Raw genomic sequence first — 22,322 nt, 5'->3', positions numbered from 1 at the left:
CCAGGCAGGCCTGTGAGCCCTGTGCTTGCCTAGACTCGGGATCTGAGAGTCAGTCCAAGTCACAGACCTGAATGGTTTAATGGGTGCAGGACCTTACACGTTTGAAAGAAGGTCCCGGAGCAACACCCCACCTTGTATAGCTGCCAGTGGCAGGACACAGTGGCAGTCTTGACCCTCAGGGGATGGGGAGGTTACCAGTTATTGGGGGAACTGGCCCATTGGTTACCAGGGAAGCCAGCAGGGGAACAGGCTCCTCACCTCTTTGATAAACTATCTTGGTGGAGATTCTGATCTAAAGATTAAAACAGTCACTAGTTGGGGTGGAGTAGGTAGGCGTTTACTGACTAGACTGTGATTAAGAGGGAAGGCCAGTCAGGTGATTAGGCTGTGGGTGAGCAGGGACCGGTCTAGCAGGAGACGTACAGAGAGCAAGAGAACAGCCATCTTGGGTGGCCTGACCACACAACTGGGGGAGGGTTTCGAGATGCACCCGTAAGTACATTTAATTAACAAATACATACATGTGTCTCCAGGAGACGGAAGTTTAGACAGAAGCATGAAAAGAACCACTCACAGCTCAGCCTGAAGAACACTCGCACGTCATGGGTGAGAACATGCCGACAGTTGATCGGCCATCATGCTCTTCATCGAGTGTTCCCAGAGCCCTGCCTTCCTGGCCCATGGAAAGTTGCACTAACAATCCCTTGCAGTTGGGTGGGGCCACATGGCTACTTCTGGCCCCTGAAGTGCATCTCATGGTGGGTTTAGCCTCTCCTGGCACTCGCCCCCTCCGGTGGGGCCACCAGCAGTGTTTGAGACATGGCTGCCCTGCTGGGTCCCCCGCCTGGCCGTGATGAGACAGAGCCCTCCCACCAACCTATGAGTGACAGGTCTTGTGGGCAGGAAACACATACCCCGTTGTTTCTTAAGCTGCTGAGGTTCTGGAGCTGTTGCTACTGCCGCTGCAGACTGGCCCACGGCAACCTGGACCACCCTGGGGGTGGGGGGCTTGGGCTGGTTGTCCTTCAGTGTTGATTCTCCATTGAAGTGTCAGCTGGTGCATGGCTACCTGCTTAGAACTAGGTTTCAGAACCTTAGCAGCCAAGTGTGGCCACGTGACTAATGAGATGTGCACAGAGGCCACATGTGCAACGTCCAGATCACGCCCCTTAAGTTTCGGGTGCTCCTCCTGCTCCTCCTCACGTCCCGGAGGACGGAGCAGACACACAAGGGCGGGGAGCCTTCTGAGACCTCTGGGAAGAGGGCCGCCCGAGGTGAGGAATCAGCCTGGGTCTGGACCACCTCTGGAGTGAAGCCACTCGACTTCTGAATGCCCAGCAGCTCAGTTTTACTTGAGAGGTGCCATGGTCCCCACAAAGTCATGTGTCACAATCCTAACCCCCACACTCCAGGATCCAGGGATGGGACTCAGGCTGGTTTCGTGGGCCTGTGGACTCCTGAGGGCACCCCACGGCCTGAGCCGCCAGCCCAGCGCTCCTGGGCAGCTGTGGCTTGCTCCTTCAGTCCTAGGTTGCCTGCCCTTCTGTTCCCGTCGGACCTGCTTTGAGATCATGTGAGAGGACAGAAAAATGCCGTCACTGGGAGGGCTGTAGGAAATGCAGGCCCCAAGGATAAGCTCCCCTGGAAGGAGCACCGAGCCAGGGTGGGGTGCAGCCCCCGACCCCCAGCTCTGCCAGTGAGGGGAGAGGACCACTGTGCCTTTTTGATGCTACCACCTGAGTGTGGGCAAATGGCCCCCCTATTCTCTCCTATAAGAGAGCCACGGAAAACGTGGGAAAAAAAGGCCTTGTTAAGTGACTTCACAAGTGGGACATCCAAGGACTGGGGCTCCTGTCTTTACACCTCGATTTCCTCACCCATAAGAAGTAAGTAGACACTTTCCTTTCTACTTCCCAATAAAATGCTGCCCAAATGGCAAGCTTACTTATTGACTTTTTATTGAACCCAGAAGCAGCTTGTAGTATGGACCAAGTCTGGTGAGAAACCAGTATACCACCAAGGGGAAAGGGGACATAGTTTTGGGGGACTGGAGAGCAGGGGGACAGTCAGGTAATAGTGCAGTGGTATTAACTATAGTGGCGTCAGAGGCTCTTAAGAGTGAGACGTGTCAGAGGAATTCACGATCAGGTAGCACATCTGCCATCATCGCGATGAGCAAGATGTAGCAAAGGGTCGGCGGCGGGGGTAGAAAGACACTTCTTTATAAATAAGATTCATTTGCATCAGTATTCACATTAGAAAAATATACATTACTTGAAACAGACCTTCTCTGGATAAAATACATGTAACTCTAGGACTGCAGGACTGACTCCACTTCACTGTGAAGGCTTGCCTCCCCAGAATCTGGAAGAACCCCTTCCGGGGGGCCAGTCTGCAGGGCAGGCCCCTCTGCGTTGGTCACTATGACAATGTCCCCCTCCGCAGACACTACGGGACCTGGGTGGGACAAGATAAGTCCATCGGGAGTCTGAATAAATATCCGCTCCTGTCCATGGCACCCGTTGGTAACTTCAAAAGCCACAGCTTCCCCGACGGCTGCAACGTGCTCCAGCTCCCCCTGGTCGGTGTGTGTCTCAGTCCCACAGGGCAACTGGTCCAAGTCCCCCACATGGCCTCCAAGACCCCCTTCCGGACATAGCTGAGGCCCGGGCTCGGACACAGAGCCGTAGGCATGGTCAGCGGGCCCGATGTCCAAGGACAACACTTTGTCCAGCGGAGGGGCCGCAGCCTGGGCAAGCAGGACCTTGCCGGGGCCGGTCACGGGGGAGTCGCGCACCTCACAGAGGTTCCCTGCCTCTGCACTTCCAGACCCGCCGGGCAGCAGGGACCCCACTCCGCCGGCGGATGTCGAGCTGCTGCAGAGACGCCAGCTCCTCAGGCTGTCCCCGGTGGCAGCGTCTGTCCAGTGTTCCTGGGTGTTCTCGGGGACTGCTGCCACCCACCCCAGGGCCAGTGCCCCCAGCCCACTCACATCCCGGCACCAGGGAGCAGGGTCTGCAGACCCACTCCCAGCTGCTAAGTCAGCGAACGCTTTCAGCCGCTGGCCGGCGTGTGCGGTGCTTCCATCCCTCTCGGAAGCCGGCCTCGGGGGGCTGTCGTCAGCCAGGTGAGAGGTGCGCCCGTTTACTCCAGGGCCAAAACCTAAACAGTTCGGAAAAACAGGTAATCACAGCTGGTTCACTGCACTCACTATCCCAAACAAGCTAGTCCAAAGTGATTTTCTTGCCCCAAAAAAAGAAAGCATGAACCTCCTTGCTACTTGGGCTTGGTCGTTTCCAAGGACGGATGAAACTCAAAGAGGAAGCCGACCAGTCGGCCGAGGGGAGCTGCATTCCAACTGAGGGCAGTCTTTCCTGTTCTCACTGAACAGACCTGCCCTCCACGACGGCAGAACTCAGCAGTAAGTTCTGAAGTGGAGAATGCCTCTTCAAATTGGAGACCTTAGGATGAGGCAAGGCATCAGGAGGCCCTGGTAAGAGTTTAGGAAGTTAGAGAGCGATTCTCAGTTTGCCTGCCATGTGTTCAAAGTGGCTAATTGATTGATTCTGGCTAGAGCCAAAATAAAAGCCAGAATGTCTTCTTTTCAAATGTTAAATCTCAGCTGACACTTAGAGCCAGTCTCAGGAAGGCGAAGCCACTGACTCAGTGTGTCCTGTGTACCTGTCCCTGCTCTCAGGTCTGCTCAACTTCTTGGGACCCTCTCAGGTGCAACCCACTCACCACAAGGCAGCTCTTTATTTCAATAAATGACCCAAGTAAACCTCAAATACCTCAAGACCCAGAGGGAATGAACATGGAACGACAGAATAGTGGGAGGTGGAGGTAAAACTCTTGAGAAGATTCTCTGACGTGGCCGCAGGGGCACCCACCCCTGAGAAGCAGGCCCGAGCCCTGGGGTGCGTACCACAAAGAGCGTTTTACCCTCACTGGCAGCTGGGACCCACAGGGCTGGCCTCTGCTGGCCTCCGATGTTGGCAGAAGGCTCGGTGTCCTGGGGCAGAGTTTCTCTCCTGGTCCTTTTCACTGAAGCCAGCCCCTCTTCTGTGGTCTGTGAAGAGAGGGGCCGATCAGCCAAGACTAGGAAGAAACCTCTTCTTCCTGGGAACCATGCTGTGAGTTGAAGAGGTGTAACTACAATAATCCAGCCCTGAACGGACAGTAGCCGGCACCCCCTCAACGCCATGCCCACCTGGTTGCCCCTCTTCCGTCGGCCGGCTTCCCCCGGCCCCTCCCTGTCCATCTCTTGGCTGGCGCACTTGGGTGGAACGCAATCTGTGCATGTTTCTCTTTTCCTCAGGAATTCTTCCGTGATTCCCAAGGACTCAGCAACCTGAGAAGAAAGGGGCCACAGAGATGCTTCACCCAAAACACACAAGATCCAGAAGCACGTCAGCACAGAAGAATCGAAGGGCTGAGTTTAAATCTGTGAAGCCCTTTTGTACAGCCAGGCGCCATCTAACGGGAAAGTGAAGATAAACTGTCACCACAAGCTGAAGAATGTGAGTCTGACACCACGGTAACTTCTATGCCCAGTATGCCTCCTTTCCTGAATTCTCACTGGTACCTTCAGAAAAATAATCCCGCCTATGCTGGAACCAGATCTCCTTTCCCAGCTGGTGGGAAGGATGCGGGTTTGAGAGTCTGAGCTGGATCCCAGCTTCTCTGCATGGAGCCTGGGTGACCCTGGCAGCTACATCTCTGAGTCCTTATCTGAGGGAAACTGCAGACCACAGCTGCCCTGAGGGATTTTGTAAGGATTAGATTCCACCTGCAAAACCTAGGTAAAACAGCAGATGTAAAGGTACCTGGTTTACACACAGCCAGCACAGAGAGTGCACCGCAGGGGACAGGAGGGGTGGGCAGGAGGGGCAGCAGTTCCAGGTCAGGGTAGAGAACAGGGGTCAGCAAGCTTAGCACCTACCAACCTGACAGTGTCCCCTGCAAATTGAGCCACTGCCTTTGCTCCAAAGAGGCTGTGAGTGGGGAGGGTACAGCTCAGCAGTACAGCACATGCTTAGCATGCACGAGGTCCTGAGTTCAATCCCCAGCACCTCTGTTAAATAAATATAAATAAATAAATAAATAAATAGGCTGTGGCACAGCCTGAACTGCCTGCAAAGATGGGTCCGGTGGGCGTGCACAGCGTCCCTGCACGTCCTGTCTGGTTCATAACAGGTGGTACCCATGCCTGCTTCACCTACAGTTTAAAGAACAGATGGTTGACAACTGCTAACCGGGGCATCTATATGAGGCTCAGTAAAAATCCATTATATTTTTCTAATATACAATTTGAGAAAATGAAACCAAAAAAAGTTTATTAAGTTATAGTAAATACTGAATTTGTATAAAGCTAATGATGACAGCCTCTGATCACAGATAGGCAGGTCCTTCATCAGTTTAACAAAATATGAAGAGCAGTTAAAGTCAGCGTGGCCCAAGGATTTGTCACTGTTGGACAAACACTTTTTCAAATACACCAGACACTACTTATTTATTTGTTTGTTTGTTTGTGATACTCAGTGGTTTGTTTTATGCTTTAGATTCCACATGTAAGTGATATCATATGGTATCTGTCTTCCTCTGACTTACCTCACTCAGCATAATATCCTCCAAGTCCATCCATGTTGTTGTAAAACCAGACACTGTTTTAAACTCATGACCTTGTGAGAGCAGGAAAAGACCACGAACTCAGTGCCATACTTTCATGGGGCGGCGGGGAGCAGGGGCAGGGACTTTGTGAGGGTCAGGGGATGCTCTGTGCTGGACACAGTGAGAGGCCCCTGCATGGCCTGACCACGGGGCGTGTGCTATGCCCAGCAAAAGGTTTTATCCAAAACAAGTAAAACCACATCTGTTCCCAATGTGCTTTTGTCAAGGACCCGACAGAGCTAAAGGCAGTCTGATGAAGACAGTGACACTGAAACGAGAATTTCGTCAGAGCAACCACAAACTAAAACTATTGGTCTCATCCCTTTGCAAAAACCTACATAATGAAGAAACAACACAACCTGTGGCCTGTGACCTGCGTCCCTCAGTGAGAGGGGGGCTACGGTGTTGACAATTTTCTTTTAGCTTATCTGCATTTCTAAGTTTTCTGAAAAAAGTACGGATTGCTTTTATGTTAAGACAAAAAACCTTCACTTCATGGAAAAAAGCACCAAAAAGAAGTTGACTATGAAGACATCTCTGCTGAAATAGTCTCCTTTTTAAGGGACAGACTCCTTTTGGCCCTAAGAGCGACGCGTCCTCCCCTGCAAGCTTGTTACCTTGTTGTTGTTTATTTCCAGGGGCTCCTGAAGACAGGGACCAGAACTGTGCAGGTAATCTTGACACATTTTCTTAACCATTTTGTGCAACTCTTCAAATTCCTTGTATACAGCTGGGAAGAAAGGTTTTGCTAGATGACCTCTTTCAACCTTAGTGAAGACAAAGATGACAGAACATGTTTCAGCCTGAGGCAGTGGTATGGAAAAGACAGAGAGACCCAAAGGAGGGCAGGACACCAGCTCCCGAGCCCTCGGCGCCCATCCGTGCAGCGCTGCCTCCGCTCCCCGGGGAGGGCCTCCGTGTGCCCAGCTCTCGGCTCGGCAGGGACGCCAGGAAGGGCCTGGGAGAAGCTGCCCAGGAAGGAAGCCACCCCAGGGTGAGGGCGGCCAGAGGCCAGAGGCCAGGGGAGCCAGACAGGGAGGCAGTAAGGCCTGGACCGCGGGCCTGCCGGGGCCCGCAGGCAGGTTGAGGCTGGCGGGGTGGGTGGGCGCCAGGGAGAAAGCTGACTTTGGCTCCTCCCGCACAAAGTTAGAACAGTCAAGGGAGTTCGGAGCGGCCTGCCTGGCGGTGCAGCCACCTGCCCCCCCGCCGGCCACGGGCTCGCTTCTGCTCTGTCCTGGGGGGAGCGACTCCCAGGGGCTGGCTGTGTCTGCTGTGAATGTGAAGGCCGCCTTTCCAAACAGCTTCAAATCAGCCCTCAGTCACTCAGAAACACTAAGAACACTCACCTTCATCAGAAGGAATTCATACACGGTCACGACCCGAGCCAGCTGAGGCAGAGCCAACTCCACTAGATCCTCCTGGTCACACTGGTGGAGAAACTACCAGAAGAAAGTGTTTGGCATCTTTGAAAGCACAGAAAGAATCTCCCAGCGGTCAATAAATTGGTGCAGCAAAGAACATAAAAGCAAGTTTCCTAAAATCTTAGTGATTACGTAACTCTCAGCTATAAACACTCTGCCTTATTAAATATCTCACGTGCTCACCTATTAACAAAGTCCTCTGATGGATTCTGGATTTAGAGTTTGACTTCCCCATGAGAGCACGGAGCGAGTAGTGGGTACCAGACCAATGGGGAAATGCGTTCCCTGCTCCCCAGGGCTCGCCAACCAATGCCAGGGATGAAAATGCAAGCAAAATCCAGAGGCAGCCCACGTCAGGAGACCACCACCAAAGCACCCAACAAGAACCCGGGGATGACGACGCAGGGAGGGGTGAGCCAAGAAGGGGTCCTGGGCGCCTCTGGGGCCCCAGCTGGGCCCTCGCAGACCCCTGACAAGGAAGAGTAGGCCCTGCTGGGATGTGCAGGGTGGAGGGGTCTACAGGACACCCACGTAGGAAAGCCTGCGATCAGCTCTGAAGCTCGGGAGAGATCTGATCAGAAATACAGATGTAGAGTCAGCAGACAGATGTTCTGAGAAACCAGGGGGAATGGGTGAGATCCCCCAGGGAGGCAAGAACATGAGGGGAAGCTGAGAAGTCCTAGAAACAGAAAGGCTTATGAGGCTCAGGGAGGTCACAAGCTCAGGGTTTGGGAAGAGAGATCAATTAGAAGCTGCAAGGGACTGGAAGGGGTTCAGAGGAAGCCACAGGGTCAGAAAAGCAAAAGGAAAACCTTTTCATTTGCAAGTTAAAGATGTTTAATTATGACTCTCAAAAGCCCTTAGAGAAAGATGACCAGCTGGCTCCCAACACCCTGGAGGTGTGAGGAGGTCGGAACACGGGGCCTTATCCCCCGTGACGTTCAAGCATCACAATGGCAGGAGGCCATCTCCTCAGTTCTCTGCTCCACACCCTGCCCACCTGACAGTGCTGTTGCTGACCGCCCTGGCTGTCATCTTTCCCCCGGAGCAGGGCCCCTGCCTCTGTGATGCACAGTGTCCCCCACACCCAGGACAGGGCCTGATACTAGCTGGACACCCGGTTGGTGTGCAAAGCAGCGCCCACTTCTGGGGAGATTCCCTTCTATAATAAGAAGGAGAGGGCCCTGTTCAGAGCAGTCCTTGACTCTGGCCGACAGATGGGGCCTATCAGGCAGGCTGATAGGTCAGGGTCGCTGATGCACACGGCAGGCCAGGCCTCACTGATCTCAGGTGCTACCACACGCTCCTACTTAGTAGAGACCACACACCCTCGATTCAAATTCCGGGTCTGCCCCCTGCCTGCGGAGTAACCTTATGTGAGTTAATAGCCTGAGTTTCAGGATGGAACCTAGCTCGGCGCACAGCAGTCAGCGTGGCTGAGCTGCCCAGTGGAAAGTGCCAGAAGACGATGGCTATTTTGCATGTTAATAAATGAATCGAGTCAGAGAATATCTCCCCCCCTACTCCCCAAAATTAGTCATCCAGGATTCATTAACAAGCCCCACGGGGAGAAAAGCGAATTCACCAGGGTTTAAGCTTCCTGCTAGAACACATAACCTCGTGAAGCTTTCTAGGAAACCCACTTCCTTTCTGAAAACCACGTCTTCCCCTGTGTGCAGGAGTTTGGAGGCCCTGGGCCTGACAGCCACTCCTTCTGGGGCCAGCTGTCTCACTAACGTATCTCGAGCCATCTCACGCGATTTTTCACCTCTTTTAAGATCCTCATCTGGTCGTTAGCAGACAAGCGAGTACATCCTGGCCAAAGACCACCTGCGCGAGCTTAGGGTTCTACTTTCCTAAGCCAATTCAACTAAACTCAATAAAGCTACTTTCCAGGGGCTGGAATAGAGGAATGGAGAGTCTAGAACTTAAAACCTGAAATATGCTTTTATACCTTGAAACTTTTTACAAAAAATAGGAAAACATTATGTTGTTCCCTAAACTGCTTCCATGAAAGCACAGGTTATAATTATTCCAAAAGTCAGAGGCAAGCAGCTCTTGCTATACCTAAGGCCCTCTGGCCAACCCCGGAGTTCTCTCAGATAATGCTATTATGAATTTATTATGTCCTTCATCCAATTACACATCAGGTGAACTGTTTAGTTGATCTGGGTATTTTACTTTAAAATTCAGAAACCTAATAGTGAATTGCCACATACCATGCCAAAGAAATGGGTTTCAAGAACAGGGTTCTAAGAGCGACGCACCTCCTGAAGCCGGGCTCTGCTCCTCGCTGGGCTCCGCGTCCCGGCCGTGCCAGCACCCACGTGCGGTCCGCTCTGCTCCAGGACGGCTGCGCTGGGCTCTGCAGGGGCCGTGGAGCAGACACTTCTAGGTCCTGGGTGTCTCTTTGATCCCGAAAGGGCTGAACAACTTCCATTTTCTGGTTCAGACACCAACGCCTCATCACCTTGTACTGACTGACTATTCTAGATAAGTGGTGCAACCCAAAATGAAAATAAAATAATTATGCTTTACACACCATAATGAAAACCTTAAAGCAGAAAAATGTCAAGTCAAAAGCAAAGAACTTGCTAGGTTATTCTTCTTTGCATTATTAAGAACTATAATAAAATGCATCTTGAAGTATTTCTTTAAGCTACCAGATGAACATTAACCAGCCAGTAAGTCTGGTCTGACAAACCATAACCCTGAGGTGTTGCCCAAAATGAAACAAGAAACTCTTCTGATGTCACTGTCATCTTAAAAACTGATATGAATTTTGTTAATTCATAATTTACCTATGACTTTTAAATTTTATTATTTTTTACTGGATATACTTCAAACACCATAAAATTCATCCTTTGGAAATATACAATTAAGTTGGTTTTAGTATATTCACAAGGCTGTGTAACCATCGCCGTGATCTAATCGCAGAACATTTTCATCATCAGAAAAAGAAACCCTGGGCACGCAGCATCACGCATCCCCCCCGGCCCCGCCCCAGGCGGGGCAGCCACTTGCGTGCTCTGTCGCCGTGCATTTGCATAGCTTTAGGAAGAGAATCTGGACCTGACACTATTTCCTCATTCTGGGCCAATTCCCTCCCCTGAAAAGAGGAGTAGTACACCTACACCTCCCAAGACTACAGGAAGGTTAAACAAACGCAAGGAAAGCCAGCACCAAGTACGTCCTCCCAGACAGTTTTCCTCCCAAGTCCACGACAGTGGCGCCTCAGGAGGAGTGCCAGGTCTGTTTGTGGCTTTAAGTATCAAGTGGCCCTCCACAGCAGGCTCAGGAAAGGACACAGATATGATGTCTCTCTGGTTGGAGGGAGCCAGCTCCAGGACCCCATGGCCTCCAAGCAATCTGGAGCAAGGCCACGTGCCTATATTCAGGAATTCCAATATCCAGAAGTTGCTTTTTCAGTGGTGTAGGATTTCGTTATTGAAGGAAAAAGAAAGTGCCAGTCAGCCTGGCCGTCCAGTTTGTCTGAGACAGTCCTGGGTGTCCCCTGGAATCACCCCTTTCATTCTCAAAATGTCCTGGTTTGGGTGATAAACCACATGGTCACCCTGGTCCTACTACAACTTAAGAGAAGTAAGAGGTCTCACAAAAGTTGGGCTTTTTCCAGCTGCAAGAGGCACAGAACCTTCTACCAGAGGCAGGCGGGCCTAGAGCATGGGCTGCAAAGTCAGAAGACCGGGTCTAAACTCCCCCCGGGACAGACTCCTAGACGTGTCTCGACAGGGATGCCCACCACCCTCTCTGAGACCCAGGTGCCTCATCGCAGGCAGGAACCCTTGCACCTGCCTTCAGGGCTCTCCCAGGATTGAGAAAATGCACGTGCACCTCCTGCCCAAGGTAGGCCTGCAGTAACGGCACTGTTACTACTGTCACTACTGAGGCTGATGCTACAGAGCGAGGTAGCACCTTGGAATCCTAACACCAGGCTGTCCCATGGTTTTACCGCTGTTAAAATAATCGACTTCCTGCGAACCGCACACAAGCGCTCACCACACACGTTGGGTAAGTTAAAATTTCAGTAAATACACGTTGATGTAGTGATGCAAACTCACGGTGACGTGTATCTGCTTTGTCTGATCGTGTCAGAAGGGGCAAAGCAAGGCGAGGACACAGGGACTGGGCAGGCAGCGGGTTACTGCAGACGCCCCAGGAAGCAGCCCGGAGACCGGTGCCCCCACTAGGGCCTTTCCCAAGGCCGCGGGCAGGTCGGTTCCGGCCAAGGGTGCTCTGCGATTAGTTCAGTGACCAGACCTAAAGGACCGGCGGCTACACTGCCCTCAGACGTGCTCAGTAAACCACGCTGCACCAGGCAGAAGACACACTTCTCCCTGATTACCCAGCGGCAGTGCAGACAATGTGCAGCTAATTTAAGGACGGGCAGGAATAAGGACACTCCCACCAGAGAGAAACGTTACCTGCAGGCCACCCCCTGCTGACCGGGCCCCATCCTCACTTAGAAGAGCCAGTGAGGGTGGCTCCGGGGATGCCAGGCTGACAAGCCTGCCCTCCGTGGGGCCCTGGATCACGCTCCCGTTGGCCTTCTCCGACAGCGACATCTCAGGCTCCACGTGGCTGTGGCCTGGATTAAGCTTAAAGTGCCGGGCCAGACCCCCCTTTCCTATGTATGACTTTTCACACGTCTGACACTTAAACATTTTGGGCCTCAGGATGCAGCTCGACAGGTCAAAGAGTGCCTGCTTCCCCCTCTGGTCCTCATCTTCTTCCACACTCAGTTCTGAATAATCGTCAGAATCTGACGGGTGTCCATCGGCCAAATCCTCTGTTTTTATGAATTTATAATCTTTAGCTTTATACTTGGGAGGTCGAGATATCCGTCCAGAACGTGTTTTTACTTTTAAAGATTTTTTTAGTTTCTCAGTGTGTTTTGTGTGTGAGTTGGAAATAAATAAATTTGCTGAACTGGATGAAACAGATGTCACTGCTGGCTGGTCGGAGGCCGACGAAGGGGCCAACGTGGCTCCCTGCCCACTTGGAGCCTCAGGAGCCAAGCCTGTCTTCGCAGGGACTGGTCGGAGGGCGGGCAGTGGCCTCTGTACTAACACCTGAGCAAGAGGCTGAGGCGAGGTACTCAGGAAGCACGGCTGTGGCCCGGTGCTCAGGCGGGGCTTTGCCCTGAGCAGCTGCGAGCTGGCGATGCTGAGCCCCAGCACACTGCAGTGCCTTTGGGGAGGTGGGCCCGGCCCGGCCGCCTGGGGCTGGATGGTGGCCAGTGTGGGCATCGGCTTCTCCTGGCCTTTCAAGTCTCTGGATGTTACCTTCACATAAATGGCTTCCAGTTGCTTAAATACAGAAAGAGAAAAGAAGCATTATGCTTATCAACATTTCTGCAATTTTGCTCTCATCTTAAACCTATTAAATTTTTTCTAACTTATACATCTTACATATAAAAAGTCTGTATGATGTATCTGTACTGTTTGCAGTGTTTCTTATTCATCCTGCCCCCCAGGCCACAGTGGTCTAGCTTCTGTCACCTCCATCATGAGTGCAGAAGCATTTGTATATATAAACAAAATAAAGTTTGTGAAACTTCCTACCATTCCTGCCTTCTGATAGTATCTGCTCTACATCACTTTTTAAAAAACACTTGTCATACACCTGCACCCCAATGTTCATACCAGCACTATTTACAGTAGCCAAACGTGGAGAAGAGCCTAAATGTCCATCAACAGATGACTGGATAAAGAAGCTATGGTATATTTATACAATAGAATACTACTCAGCCATAAAAACCAACAACATAACGCCATTTGCAGCAGCATGGATGTTCCTGGAGAATGTCATTCTAAGTGAAGTAAGCCAGAAAGAGAAAGAAAAATACCATATGAGATCACTCATATGCGGAATCTAAAAAAAAAAAAAAAAAAAAAAAGAAACAGAAATACAAAACAGAAACAGACTCATAGACATAGAATACAAACTTGTGGTTGCCAGGGGGACAGGGCGTGGGAAGGGACAGACTGGGATTTCAAAATGTAGAATAGATAAATAAGATTGTACTGTGTAGCACAGGGAAATATATACAGGATCTTGTGGTGGCTCACAGTGAAAGAGAATGTGACAATGAATGTATGCATGTTCATGTATAACTGAAAAATTGTGCTCTACACTGGAATTTGACACAACATTGTAAAATGACTATAACTCAATAAAAAAAAAGTTTAAAAAAAAACACTTGTCATAATTCACTAAGCTGACTTCATGAACTATTTAAAAATCCTTTATAGTTTTACCATATGTGTATTTATTCACTTGGAGTTCTTAGTATTTCTAAATCGAACTCAATTCAATTAGTGGCCTCATTCTTTAAAGTTTTCAATGAAATCTAGGAAATCAAAAAAGCCATAAAGAACAGTATAACCCAAGTCCCCACCACCCACCTCACAACATGCGACCCTGTCACCACAGGGAGACAGTCTGCACACCTCCTTCTCCACCCTATCCTGAATATGCTGGTGGTCGTTCTCATGCATTCTTTACATTACATACGTAGACATCCCTAAAAATGTATAATTTAGTTTTGATGTGCTTTTTAATTTTATTCTTTATTGACGTATAGTTGATTTACAATGTTAGTTTCAGGTGTACAGCAAAGCGATTCAGTTATACACATACATGTAAATATATATATGTACTTTCAGATTCTTTTCCATTATATATTAATACAAGAAATTAAACATAGTTTCCTGTGCTATACAGTAGGACCTGGTTGTTTCTCTATTTTATATATAGTAATGTGTCTCTGTTAATCCCAAACTCCTAATTTATCCCTCCCTGGCCCTTTATGTGTTTTTAAACTTTATAAAAAGTGAATATCATCTCCTGCAACTTGTTGGGGCCTTTTCAGGCTTTTTCCTCCCTATCTTGCTTATGAAATTCATCCACATTCCATAACTCTGAGCGTTCATTTTCTCTGCAGTATGAGAACAGCATCTCCTGCTGAAGGGCAGATGGTCCCCTACCCTGTGCTCTGTGGTCTGCTCCACATGGTCACAGACGTGTGTACACACATGTGAGTTTCTCCAGGGCACACACCTAGAAGTGGGGCTGCATTTCTTCAACAACTTTTTTTTTCTAACATCTAACAAAATTTTAAATGCACGTGCTTTCTGACCCAGCAGTCCCGTTTCCTGGATCCCATAAGAAACCTGGCATGGGCACAAAGATGCATGTGTAGGAGGTTCAAGGACAGCACTGTCTGTAACAGTAAAGAGCCCGCCAAAGGGCAGGGCTGCTGTCAACAAGGTTCTCCAAATAGTTACTGAGCAGTGCCCATGGGCCAGAGACATCACAGGTGTTAGGGATATGGCTGTCATAGGCTCGGAGGAGGGACAGCAAAACCTCTCCCTTCTCCAAACACATTTAGTTCTTTATCTTTATTTCTAGCTTTCTGACCCTGATTAGAAGTTAAGTGAGTTATGTTTTATCTCCTTGATGAGATCATACCCTCCCTGGGGGCAAGGTACACATCTGACTTGTCTTTGTGGCCTCCATGGCACAGCTGGGGCACAAGACTATTAGACCGCAAAATTACATTATTGTGAATGCATGCAGAATTCATATCACCCCAATTAGATTAGCTACAGAATAAAATCATGCTACCTAACTCTGATTAGGTTTGTTTCTGTTTTATGGAAAATGTAATTTTTAGACTCTTTCCTAAGTTGCCACACCAAACCCAAAAAGCTGTGGTCACATTCAACAGGCCCTGGAGTGCAGCCATACCTGGGGAACCCTAGGCAGTCACTCCACCTCTCTTGACTTTGTTCCTCATCTGTAAAAGGCTGATACAAACACTTCTGTGTGGCTGCTGAGAACCAAGTGGTCAAGCACAGTGCTGGACGTGGAGCAGAGGCCTGCGAACACAGCCACCATCACCCTTCTGACTCCACAGACCAGCGGTGCAGGGCTTACATGGTAGGTGTGGGGCCAAATGACATCCTTCCAAGTCCAACGACCCCCATTCGTGGGCTCTCAGATGTCTGCCTGTGATGAACAGTACAATCTTTACTGGGTGTGTTCGCCCTAATAGCCCTAGGTAATGCCTAATCTCACAACAGCCCAGGCTGGCTTGTTTCAGCCCACCTCATCCTTATCAGTCATAAACCCCACCACCCTTCAGGGACCCTAAACTTCTTGCCTCACCTACAACCAATCAGAGCCTTGTGCACAAGCAGATCAGGCACCTTGTGGCCCGACCTTATAGAAGACCCGAACAACTGGCCCCCAGGGGTCACACAGGCACCTCCCGTCTGTGTGGCCCGCTGCTGTCTGTGACAGTGCACCCTAATAAACTCCTTTCCTATTCTCATACTTTATCGCTGGTAAATTCTTTTACCACCCACGACATCCGCCCACCACGCTGGGTCCCACAACAGGAGGTATTTGTTTCTCGACCAGAATGTGGGCTAGAAAGCACATCCAGTGAGCCAAACCTCCTGCAAGTAAGGAGACCAAAGCCCAGAGTGGTTCAGTTACCCAAGATCACACCTCTCAGAAGTGTGGTGTTTGGGCAGAATTGTACTTGTCTTCTCAAACTTTAACAAGGCAGCTTCCCTGTCTTGGTGACCATCTGGGTATAAATCTTAAGCAGCCAAAAACCAAAACCAAAAAAACAGCAAAGATCGCTGATCCTATTCTCTACCTATTTCTTCTAGTGAAAGAAGAATCCCTGTGGCAATTCTGGAGTGAGAAGCATTGTGTTACTTACAACCCCAGTGCTAAAAGGGGGTAATTTTACAGGTGATGGGAAGGACTTCCAGTCTCAGGGGCTACACCAGATCCTCTGGACTTGGAAGACCACGGTCTAGTTCGACTTCCCTAGCAGCCAAAAGCTGTGTGACCCAAGAAATGCCACTGAGAAAGAATGTTTGGTAGTATACAGAGTGCTTTCACATTTCATTCATTAACCGAATGCCAGGCACCAACTGGGTCATTTGTAACTGCGGTTACGAACCCAGGCACTATCCCTGAGGGTGGTAAGTCCTGCATGAAGCTACTGGAAGGCACTTAATTCTGTCTCAAGTCTGGGCCTCGGAGTACCCTCCACCTGAAAAATTCTCGATTTTGCTTCCTCTTAATCCATTCAGGTCTCTGCTCCACTGTCAGGCCTAAGGACTACTGACTCTAAAGCAGCCCCCTTGTCACTCCCAGAACGTGCCTTACGTTCTTCATGCACAGTGTTCAAAGCTGCACCTCGGGCAGTGCTGGAACACAGTGAGTGCTCAATAAATACGGAATGAATGGACACAAGCCGGGAAGAGGAGCTAAGCGGCACGCGGGAGCGCCGAGCGGGGCTGTGAGAGCAGAGACGGTAGGCAGGCGTCCCAGGCAGACGGCCAGCTTGGGCAAAGGCTCCTGGAGGGAGGCCGGATGGAGGAGCTGAAAGCGCCGGAGCAGTGACAGGTGGGGGTGGCCTGCCGCCCTACGGACCTTAGTATGGGGACGCCCTGATACTGCCGCGGGCGGACACCGGCCTCCCCGGCAGCGCAGCTCTAAGGCCTAAGAGGTGAAGCGGCGGCGCAGACTTCGGCCTGCCCGCCGTGAGGCCTCGCCCCCTCCGGGCCTCGGTTTCCCCACGTCCCTCCCGGGGCCTCACCTGCGGCGGCAGCAGGCGCGGCGGGCGCGGGGGCTCGGCGCCGGGGCCCCGTTGCAGGGCTGCCTGCTGGGCCGCATCCCGCAGCCGCCGCGCCGCGTCCTGCAGCACGAAAGGCGGCGGCGGCGGCTCAGCGGGCGGCTGCGCCTTCGTCACCTGCTCCAGGACCCGCCGCAGCTGCTCGGGGCCCAGCGGGGCCACGCGCGCCACGCTGCCGCTCTGGCAGGGGGCAGCCCGACCGCCGCCGCCATCCTCGCTGCCATCCTCCGCCTCCGGCTCCGCGTCCGCCATGACGGCCGACGCGAGTACTCGAACCTGAGTCGCCGAGCGACGGCGGCTCAAATGTGCGTCACCTGGGAAAGGGGGCAGCTACGAGTGCCCCGCGGGCCAAGAGACCTCGGAAGGCGACCGCACCTGTCGGAGTGGGTCGGCGGGCGGGCCTGAGCTCGCCCCGCCCCGCCGCCGCTTCAGGGACAGGATTGGACCAAATTATCTTATTGCTTCCTTGTTATGGACGTACTTATCTTTCAGATGTCACCTCCTCCAGGAGTTGTCCAGGATCTCTCAGGCAGAAGTCTTCGAGGTTCCAGAGCCCCTGGCCTAACATCGCACTATCCAAATGTTCTTAATGTCAGTGCGTCAGAGTCACCTGAAGATCCTGTCTGGACAGGTAGACTCCTGGGCCCCACCTCCAGACATTCCGATTTAATACAACTGAGACGGGGTTCAAAGTGTGCATTTTTAACAAGTGGGCTCCCCAACCCCCAAATTGTTTCCAGGTCGGCCCACTCCTTACTCTCTCAACCCATACTGGGTGCACCTTGAGGGCCAAGGTGATATTTCACTCATTCAATGCCCAGCAGTGCACACTCAGGGCGGATGGGTGGATGGGTGGATGACAATGAAGGAAGGAAGGAAGGAATAAGGGAATGAATCTCCCCGTCCCTCTTCGCACCTCAGTCCGCAGCTCTATGCCCGCTCTTCTTAGGCTCACCCTTCCCCCACCCCCCTCCTCTTTACTCTCCTGGCTTCGTTTGTCTTACAGCTGCTAGTGTGTGCACCTCTCTCGGTGGGGACAGTAGGGCTGTTGGTTGACAAACATTAATTAAGCGCTTGTTGGGTGAGTTATCATCCCTGCCCTTGGAACTGTCCTGCCCTCTGTATCTGGTCTAGGCTGGAAAAAGGAGGAGGAAACTGGCATTTGCAGCATAATACAAGGAATGCCGCGATGCTCATAGTGGGGGGGGGGGGGGCTGGGGGCCAGGCTGGTGTCTGAGAAGGTTCCAGTAAACGTCCCGATTATTTTTCTCTCCACAGGAACATCATCATCATCGTCTTCATCCTCAGTACTCTTGCATTCACTATGCTCCCTGCAGTGTCGTAACTTAATTCATCAGTAGCCTCGTAAGGATTGGCCAGAGGGAGATCAGATTTGTGGAATTTGTTTCAAATCCTTAATCCTGTCCTTTTTTTTTTTTTAACTTTTGAAAGAAAGACCTTCTCATCCTTTGATGTCAGAAAGGTCCCCGCTGACCTCTAAAACAATAACTGCCCCCTCACCTAGAACATAGTATCTCCTTTAACCATCTTTTTTGAGCCTGTTGAGCAGGAAAAAAATTTTTCTCTATCCTCTTATGTTCAGTCTCAAGAGCCTGTGAATTAAACAGGAAAAGATAGATTAACAAGAGAAAATGCACATTTTAATAATGTATTTTTATTAATGTACCTATAGGAATTCACAGAAAAATGTGTCTCAAATAGGCAGTTAGAGTGTGGGGCTTATAGATTATCTTCACAGGGGAAAGGATGGGGGAGAGGGTGCTTACCGGAAAACAAATGACTTAGGAAAGATAAATAAGCTCTTAGGGAGTAAATGGAAGCTGTGATAGTCTTGTGACAATGCCTGTTTAGGTGTGATGCCAACTTGTCTCCAGTGATAAGAGTCAGTCTTCCCTGATTGCTCCCCGGGAAGGGATTTATGACAACCTAGGTCTTTTGGAAGGCTCTGCTCTAGGCAGATGAGACTTTTCAGGAACTCAAATGGCTGCTACTCAAAATAATTTTTATGCCACAGAAGTGTATTCTGAACCCCTTCAAGCCCTTGTTTAGGAAAATGTGGGCTCTGAGGGCAGCAATCTTAGCTGGGTCCTCCTCTGCAGGGTCCCTGCCTCTAACAAGGTGCCTGAAACACACATCCAAGGTGCGACATGCGACCCGTGTACAGGTGTCTATTCTAGGCATCAGCAGCCCCAGATTCTCCTTCTAACCAACTGTTCATACTGGCAACATCCCATTGCTGGCATTTAGTGAGCACTTTTACTCCACGCTGAGCACTTGGGCTCAGCCTTGGGCTTTATGTGTGTGGTCCATGGACTTGAGCTGTTACTGATTTAAGTCAGGGCTTACAACATATTTGAGAAAAGAATGGGTGATTTAGTTGATGTTCTCACTGGAGATCTTTCAAACATGTCTGGACCCCTATATGATATGACACTGACCCTAAAAAGCTAGCCTGTGTTAAACTAAAAATACCTGACTTGAACTATGAGTGAGAAATTCATGCAGCTGCCCTCTGGCTGCAAACTGCAAAACCAAGAGGGAGAAATGTGAAGTCTACGATCTCTCTGAAAAGCAAAAAAATAGCAAAAAGTTTCCCGATGCTTTTGTTACCCAAAACTGAGTCCACCTCTTGGTAGGTGTCGAGCCAAAAAGATAACCAAGCCCAGGAGAAGGAAGGGTTTATTACCTGCAGCAAGTAAGGAGAACACCGGGGATCTTTCCCAAGGCAGTGTCTCTCCAAACAGCAAAACTGGGGAAGTTTTAAGCTAAGTGTACATGCATATTCATGAAGGGGCTATAGAATTGGGGTAGAGGTTGGCAGAGTTCAAGCTTTGGTTGATTGAAGTCACCAAAAGGTCAACGTCATCACCCCTTAGGTTCCGGTTGATCTGGAGGTTGAGTGCTGGGGGGGGGGGGGTTAAATTCTGCAAAACAGCTCAAGAAAGTGCTTCAGGCTAATCTTTAGCACTGAAACAGAACTGGGAATCTTTACAACTGATTTATTACCTTTGCTATTGTTACTTGTCTCACCGGATAACAGAACTTTTGTTCCCTTAAGATCATTATTACTGAGACCTCCTCAAGGGTAAGCCTTGTGGCCAGGCTTAGATCCCAAAATGACTTAGGCCTCAAAGGGCTTCTTTTATGTCAAGAAATCCACACCTGGTTTGCTTTCTCTGGGAACCGCCCACCCCTACCCTATCTGCTTACACTTCCACAACCAGAACACCTCCCCTCGTATGGCAGTCATGGGTTAATTACCGGCTCAATGGTGTTGGGATTTGTGTCTCTCATTTACTGCTTTGCTCCCTGCCTAGACTAGGGTGCCAGGCATGCAATAGGCTGTCCATGAACAAGTGTGGAATGAATGAATTCCAAGCCTGAATTTTCAACTCTAAGAACTCGAGAAAACTGAGGGCTGCGCCAAGGGCTCTCAGAAGTTCTGCATTAGGAAGCAGCAGGCAGTGGCATCTGAGAGCATCCTATAAAAAGACCCTAAGGGGCTGCAGCACGCGACGCGCGGGGACTTGGGGTAAACACAGTCCGAGCATGCGCGGGATGCTCTCCTCTTTGCCTGCCAGCAGCCTGAGACAGCTTTCGGAGCCAGGTGCAGAATGATTCCGAGACGCGCTTCTGTTTGCACGAGGCTCACAGCTCTCCAGAAGCACATTTTTCTTAAAAAGTTGTAAAACCTTTAAAAAATTGAGAGGGAGGAAAACAGAACATGTGGCCCGTACGGGGATCGAACCCGCGACCTTGGCGTTATTAGCACCACGCTCTAACCAACTGAGCTAACCGGCCACTTGACAGTCGTGGCCCGCATACGCACCTACGAGATTTCTACGCCTGCGCTGTGCCGCTAGCGGGCCAAGCGCCTCTAGGTGGAGTCCGCCGCGCTGACTCCCATCCGGTTCCTGCGAAGGCTGGTGTCATCCGCATAGTCATCCCCCTTGGCGAGATGAAAAAACTGAGACCCTGGGGCCTTTAAGGAGAAAAGAGGTGGCTCCATAACAGTGAATCGGAGGCTTTCACAGGAAAAATACAAAGTGCTCTTGAAACTGCTCAGGAGTAGAATTTTCAAATACTGCAACTCAGCGCTATTTTTATTTATCTCTGAGAATCCTTGCAGCTTGGAATCTGTGTATCAAGAGCTTTTGGCATGGCTAAATAAAGCTTGGAAAATGCAGATAACCTGATAAAGGGCAAAAGAACTTGAATTTCCCACCGCCCCGAAACAACGGCTGCTCGGGTCTTGGCGTCCTACTTGCCAATCTTTTTTCACTGTACAGGCGTATTAAAAATATATATACATGCATGAGATTTAATGCAACCTTGTTAAAAAGAAAATAACTTTTTATCTTGCTTTGTGTACTTAATATTCTATTCTAAGAATATCCCTAAGTAATTGCAAATGTCGTTTTAAATGGCTCCTCCGTGTTTCTTTAAGTACTTTAGGTAAAGGGACTACCAGCTTTTCACCTTGTCTGCTCCTCTGGTCTGACTACGTCAAAAAACTGCCCCCACGGTAGATGCATCAAGACTCCCTCTTGTGAGCAGCAGAAGCCATGTCTAGCTAATCTTAACAGAACAAATTTAATTGAAATGATGTTAGGTAGCTTACCCCACCACCATGAAGGCTGGAGAAGCAGCTTTGGACAAATGGCCACTCAGACAAAACGTACTCATTAAGCCTGGCAGTGCCCTAGCCCCCAGGAATCAGCTGTGAGCAAAACAGACCTAATCCTTTCCTCACGGAGCTCACAGTTTGGCAAAGAAAGTTGTTAAAGTGAGTGGAGATGCTCAGGTGTTGTGCTGAGTGTATGTAAACCACACTGGCGGTGGGAGGCTGGGACACCTGACTGTGTTCCGAAGGACAAGGACAGATAAATGTAAGCCCAAAAGGGTAGAGCTCCCTGGGTAGAGTGAACTGCCAATGATGGCAGGCATCTGGTCCATTTTGCTTACAGCTGAGTGCCCAGAGCCTAGCACACTGTCTGGAGTAACATGTGTTTAATAAAAAGAGGTCAGGTGGATAAATGAGCAAATTCCAAAATTAATTACACTTTAAAACAAAGTCCCATAAAGTCATTTCTCTCAGTTCAAACTCTCCTCTACTGGCCCCGCCCTGATAGAGTTGCGTGATTTAGCAAATAATTTCGTATTTACTTATTTCGGACATAATTATACTAAATCAGTATTAGCTGTTGATCTGGAATTCAACTGGACATCCTGTACTGTATCCGGCTATCCCACAGCCCGAGTAACAGCCATTTGAAGACCCCACCTAACCTGTTCCCTTCCCCTCCCTGTTCCCTGGGCCACACAGCCCCACACCCTCCTTCCTGGTTCTTGTCCACCAGGCCATGCTCCTGTCCTGAAAGTTCTGTGTTCTCTCTTCCTGGCCCTTCTCCCCCCAAGACACGGCCATTTCTCCCTCCTTCATCTCCTCTAGGTCTTTGCTTATATGTCACGTATTCTGCGAGGCTTCACTGAAACCCTGTTTACAATCTCAGCCCTCACCTAGAATCCCT

At 50.2% G+C, this 22,322-nt stretch overlaps 1 protein-coding gene, 1 long non-coding RNA gene and 1 other non-coding gene across 7 annotated transcripts; 1 reads left to right on the top strand and 2 right to left on the bottom strand.

Moving 5' to 3' along the window:
• Positions 1 to 1,941: 1,941 nt before the first annotated feature.
• On the bottom strand, positions 1,942 to 17,029 carry ZNF839 (zinc finger protein 839). 5 transcript variants are annotated; one of them, XM_031454369.2, is made up of 8 exons: positions 16,735 to 17,029; positions 11,534 to 12,418; positions 9,359 to 9,580; positions 7,017 to 7,109; positions 6,288 to 6,437; positions 4,211 to 4,351; positions 3,943 to 4,069; positions 1,942 to 3,162 (listed from the first exon to the last, which is right to left on the bottom strand). In XM_031454369.2, the coding sequence occupies exons 1-8, from the start codon at positions 17,020 to 17,022 to the stop codon at positions 2,312 to 2,314; spliced, it is 2,757 nt and encodes a 918-aa protein (XP_031310229.1). In that variant the 5' UTR covers positions 17,023 to 17,029; the 3' UTR covers positions 1,942 to 2,311. The 5 variants fall into 5 exon arrangements, with proteins under 5 accessions (XP_031310229.1, XP_064342335.1, XP_031310230.1 ...); XM_064486266.1 differs by lacking the exon at positions 16,735 to 17,029 and adding an exon at positions 14,862 to 15,605 and having other exon boundaries at positions 2,202 to 3,162; XM_064486265.1 differs by lacking the exon at positions 4,211 to 4,351.
• Positions 17,030 to 17,223: 194 nt separating this feature from the next.
• LOC116153625 (uncharacterized) lies at positions 17,224 to 18,383 on the top strand. The gene is made up of 3 exons (XR_004137522.2): positions 17,224 to 17,401; positions 17,777 to 17,851; positions 18,049 to 18,383. It is a non-coding gene; the product is annotated as an uncharacterized LOC116153625 (long non-coding RNA).
• A 2,135-nt stretch (positions 18,384 to 20,518) lies between these two features.
• TRNAI-AAU (transfer RNA isoleucine (anticodon AAU)) lies at positions 20,519 to 20,592 on the bottom strand. Its single transcript has one exon. It is a non-coding gene; the product is annotated as a tRNA-Ile (tRNA).
• Between the last annotated feature and the right edge of the window lie 1,730 nt (positions 20,593 to 22,322).

The sequence above is a fragment of the Camelus dromedarius genome, chromosome 5 (genome assembly GCF_036321535.1).
Source record: "Camelus dromedarius isolate mCamDro1 chromosome 5, mCamDro1.pat, whole genome shotgun sequence".
Classification (NCBI taxonomy): Eukaryota; Metazoa; Chordata; class Mammalia; order Artiodactyla; family Camelidae; genus Camelus; species Camelus dromedarius.
Note: the sequence above shows the minus strand (reverse complement) of the source record. Positions and strands in the feature narration are given on the sequence as shown.